This window comes from Blennius ocellaris (assembly GCF_963422515.1).
Source record: "Blennius ocellaris genome assembly, chromosome: 11".
Classification (NCBI taxonomy): domain Eukaryota; kingdom Metazoa; phylum Chordata; class Actinopteri; order Blenniiformes; family Blenniidae; genus Blennius; species Blennius ocellaris.
This window is the reverse complement of record NC_137660.1, coordinates 15,948,889-15,953,888: the sequence shown is the minus strand read 5'-3', so window position 1 is coordinate 15,953,888 and position 5,000 is coordinate 15,948,889. Positions and strand designations below refer to the sequence as shown.

General features: G+C 45.8%; 1 protein-coding gene across 1 annotated transcript in view; it reads left to right on the top strand.

The window, feature by feature from the left end:
* Positions 1-5,000, top strand: part of LOC308136682 (DENN domain-containing protein 5B-like) — a gene marked incomplete at its 5' end in the record, with an annotated part of 18,148 nt that overhangs the window by 2,160 nt on the left and 10,988 nt on the right. The window contains 3 exons of the mRNA XM_080505129.1: positions 1,858-1,967; positions 2,913-3,645; positions 4,492-4,679. Coding sequence (XP_080361255.1) covers positions 1,858-1,967; positions 2,913-3,645; positions 4,492-4,679 — 1,031 coding nt within the window. The remainder of the gene's footprint in view (positions 1-1,857; positions 1,968-2,912; positions 3,646-4,491; positions 4,680-5,000) is intronic.

Here is a 5,000-nt window from a genome sequence, read left to right as displayed (position 1 = left end):
CCCATCTGGGGTTAAAAAAAATGGTTTTAGTGGACGGACCTTTTTTTTTTTTTAGTCAGTGATTTAAGATGTGGAAAGAAGGAAGAAGTTCTCCTCAGCCAGTGAGCGCTGCTGACACAGGCTGTCATTTTAATGGCTTCACACTTTCTTTTATATATCTGCTCTTATCTCCTCATGTAATGTAGTGATGAATGGGGCAGAGGGGTGGGGGGGGTAATTTACTATGAAAATATGACGGATGTCTACCTTCATGGGAGCTCCGTCACTGCTGATGGAGTGTGTCTGTTATAATGGCAGACGCCCACTCGGGGCAATTAAATCTATGAGATGAATATGAAACGGCGAAAAGACTGAAAACATTAATGATTGTTTAGATAAAACTGAAACAATCAAAAAAACAAACATATTAGTCCATGTTGCAAATGAAAATGGTGCATGACAGTGTTTACTTTAGATTTTGTTTCCCCACGATAAACAACTTATTTGGGTTTTTGTGGCTAAACATTGCCTTTTCCTTACATTTGGACTAAATATTTACTGAATGAATGCAAAAATTACGATAATTCACAGTCCCACTGACGATGCAACGGACCAATGACACGGCCTATTGGCCTTCCAGGAACAGGAGCTGAATCCCAGCTGACCATGAGTGAAGGCGAGGTGCACACTGGGCAGGGGGCCAGTGAGGCACATATTTTATATTGTTTAGGGTGTGTGTGTGTGCGTTAATGTGCTAAGCTAAGGAAACTCACTAATTAGAAGCTGCACCAAACTGACTGTTAAGCTTTCACTGACAGTAAAACAAACCTCCCTCTGATTTACAATACAGTAAAAGTCACATGCGGCATTTCCATGGATTTTGTGCCTGAGGTGGGAACTTGTGTCAGGAAGGAGGTTTTTAGTTTTTTTTTAAAATCGGGGTCAGCTGGTGAAATCCGGGCTGACATAATCAATGACAACAACAACAACGCACAAGCCAATGTCTTCACGCGTCTTCATCTACGAGGCTAAAGCGGGTGTCATGGCAACTCTCCGCTAACAAGTGTCCTTCTGCCTCTCGGGCACCGGCACCGATTTGAACGTTGTTTTTTAACCACCAACCCCCCCCCCCCCCCCCCCCTCCACTTCTTCTCATCACCGTGATCCTTTGAGAGTCTCCCGCTTACCAGTCTGACTCATTTTAGCTCATGGCGGCGGTCCTCGCTCACTCTGCTTCCTGCGTCTCGGCTGGTTGTCGTAGGCAGGTGAGGGGGACATTCCTGAGTGCGTCAGAGCCGGCAGCTGAAAGGAGACTGGTGACTCGCCTGCTTGAGGTTCATTTAGAGGATGTTCGAGTCACTTTCATAGAAATAGGAATTGAAAAATCTACGTCAAAGCGGCCTCCTCGATTGCTGTTCATTCAGCACTTTCTGAGCTGGTTCCACTGCCACCGCATGCATACCTGCACCTTGGCTGCAGAAATTCTGAAGTCAATGTACAGCAGACATGTTTGCTCGCTCTGCAAAGTCGGAGCTTTAAAAAGCTTCCTGCTGCAGCGTGTCGGTGGAGAGGGGTGTTGTAGCGCGTTTTCGCTCTATCTTTATGGTAATGGGATGAGTTACATAACCCTTGGAAGGGCCCCCCCCCCCCCCTTTCCTTCTTCGCTGCAGGATTGTCCATGCACTTGTGGACTTTTTAGTTGCTTTTCTTTTACTCGGTCTCAGACAAAGTTGTGCCGATAAGAGAAACGATCTTTGCGTGTGACGCTTTTGTCCTTTCTGTCTCCTTCTGAATCCTGAGTGCGACGCACGTCAAGGTCAAAAGTCACTCTGCACTCAAGACACACCTGCTAACTCAGTTTATCTGTGTGACCTTCAGGCGAGAGCTTCGAGCAGAGTCCTATCCAACGGTCCTTCAAGTCAAAGGTTTTGGTGCACTACCCTGAAAACACAGACAGGAATCCCTTCAACAAAGATGCTGTCAACATGGTGAGGTGTCTTTATTATTTGAGCTTTCATTAAACTCTCGGCTTCACCGTTGGTTATTTTCTGTCAAAACTAGACAACATGTGCGTGTTAATAAGGCAGATATCTGTTTCTCTTTCAGCTAATGAAAGTATACGTTTAAAAAAAAAAATGAATGCAAGTGGAAAATATGTAGCAGGGGGTGCTCTACTTGTTTTTTTTCTCCCCATACGCAAAAACTTTTGCCTAAATATTCACGGTATGCTCACCGTTCATGAGTGGAAAAGCAGGTCAGCGTCACCCTCAGAGAATTGTTGACGGTCAGGTGGAATTGAATTAATGTTACGTCACCGTCCAGCCTTTTTATCTTCCTATGAAAATGGTTGTAAACAAGCATCCCAGAGGACAACATGTCATAGAATGGTTTAGGTGCCAGAGTTTCTCATACATCTATTGGAAAATAAACATGTGTTTGACATCTTTTAGTGTTATTTCTTTCGTTTTGCTTCTTGAATCTTGTTATTTGAGGAAAAATATATTAGGATAAATTTTTTTTTTCATTTATAAAGAAATATACATGGAAATATACAGATACAGCTTTATATGAGCGCATCTAAACTATTTCTTTTGCCTTAATTTTCAAAAACTACATACAGTTAAACAAAAGGGGTTTGTAAATCGGAGATAGACATTTAATCCAGATTAAACCTTTCGAGGGTCCTTGCACCAGTTTCCTGTTTTACTACTTTTTCCTGCAAACCACATAATTTTTTTTCTTTTGTCATGTTTCTTCCATATTATAATTCCTCAATGTGTTTTTTTTGTCAAAAAATAACTGAACTGCCAAAAAACCTTTCAGTTTACGGCAGAATCGTGGGGTACGATTGAGATCAAATCCCCAGTTTTCCCATGTCATTCTAAACCCTCTTGTGTTTTCTTGGTTTTTCTTCCCTCGACTCTTTCTTCAAGCTCTGCATGCCCAAAGGTCTGTCGTTCCGCACCCAAGCGGACAGACGCGACCCCCGGTTCCACTCCTTCACCACTGCGTTTGACGACGGCACGCGCTCCTACGGCTTCGTTCACACCTTCTACGAGGAGGTGACCAGCCCCCAGATCATCACCGCCATGCAGACGCTCCTCCAGATGTACCACGTGGAGCACCACTCCTCCTCGTCCACCTCCTCTCCCTCCCCCTCTGCGTCGTCCTCCTCCTCCTCCTCCTCCGCCTCCTCGCCCTCCACCTCCAGCATGGACTCGCTCGTGAGCAGCTTGGACGAGTCGGACGCTGAGTCGCTCGCCGGAGCGTCAGGTTGCGTGGGTTGCGTGGGCTCCTTCGACCCGACACGCGACACCCTGTACGTGTCCAAAGCCCTCTGCCTCATCACGCCTCTTCCTTTCCTGCAAGCCTCACGGCAATTTCTGGCGCAGTTGCACCAGGCCGTGACGTCTCAGACCGCCCCGCCGCTACCCCTGGAGAGCTACATCCACAACATCCTGTACGAGGTGCCCCTGCCGCCGCCCGGAAGGTCGCTGAGGTTTCACGGGGTGCAGGGGCCCATCATGTGTCAGCGGCCCGGGCCCGGGGAGCTCCCGCTGGGGGAGTATTCTCTCGGGGAAGCTTTTTCCCTGCTGGGGGTGGACAATATGGTGAAACTGCTTACCTGTGCCCTTCTGGAGACTCAAGTCCTGCTGTACTCTCAAGGTCAGCATGAAATTCTTTTTTTTGACTTTTTTCCAGTTTTCCTCGTCCATACAACATTTGCAGCATTCTATTTGGCCATTTCTATTCTATTTTGTCCTATTCTGCATTATTCAGTTGGGTCTTGGAAAGCTGAAATGGATTCCTTCCAACTGTGGGATCTGGAGAGGAAAACACAGACAATCACATTCACACATATCGCAAAATTGGAGTCGACAGTTTAACTTATACACGTTTATCTGAAAGATTCAAGCAGAAGCCTTCCAAGTCCGGATTTGAACCAGGGCCAGTGTACTAATCACCACAACCATTATTAATGTCAATTTTAGAAGTAAAAAGTGTATGAAACAAAGAGTTTTTCAATGAAATATGGCGAGAGGAAGATTGTACATCTGATCACAACAGAATTAAAATTGTAATCAGAAAAAGTTAAACAGAATATATCTATATGTATATGTACACATATTTGTTCTGCTGTTAAAAGAATGTGCATACTGCTGTGATTTTCAACATCTTATACAGCAAAACTCCTGTTAACAAAATGAAACTAGTTTGCATTAAGTGAGCGAATTCAGCTGCAATTTTACTCGTATTCATAAAATGACTGATTTTGTTTGCAGTTATATACTGGAGAGAGTGACTCAATGATATATTGAAGATGGGGCAGCTCAGTAATGACCTGGGCTTGTAAACAAGACTTTTAATTAGGAAATCTATATAAAATCCACATTGACAGATTAATTACAATACCGCTGCAATTACTTGACATTGCCTTCCCCCTGTTCTTTGAGGTGATTGATTCATGTTGATGTCGCTTTTTTTTTTTTTTTTTTTTGTCTTTGTCTCCAGACTACCAGCGTCTGATGACAGTGGCAGAGGGCATCACCACTCTGCTGTTCCCGTTTCAGTGGCAGCACATCTATCTGCCCATCGTCTCCACGCCGCTACATCACCTCCTGGACGCCCCGGTGCCGTTCCTAATGGGGATCCAACGCCGAGACGGGGCTCAGAGGTCCTCCCTTCACCTCCCGCAAGAGGTACGGCTCTGAGCTGACGCACTTCGTGCTTCCGGAGCTTTCTGCCCGACAGAGTTGCATGTTTCTTGACATTCCAACTGACGCGCTGCCGTGCAATTTGCCCCCCGGCCTCCGGCCCGTCGATCTAGGACAATGCATTTCCTCCAAGCTGCGCCCCCCCCCCCCCTCCTTCTCAAATCCAATTCTGCAGCCGCGATCATGTTACGCTGCATGAATATCTCGCTAAAGCCTCTTTGAAGTCGCCGTGCCCCAGAAAAGAAGCAGCACTAAGACTGCTCCAGGGGGGTGAAGGCAAAACAAAAACCACACAGTGCTTTGAAG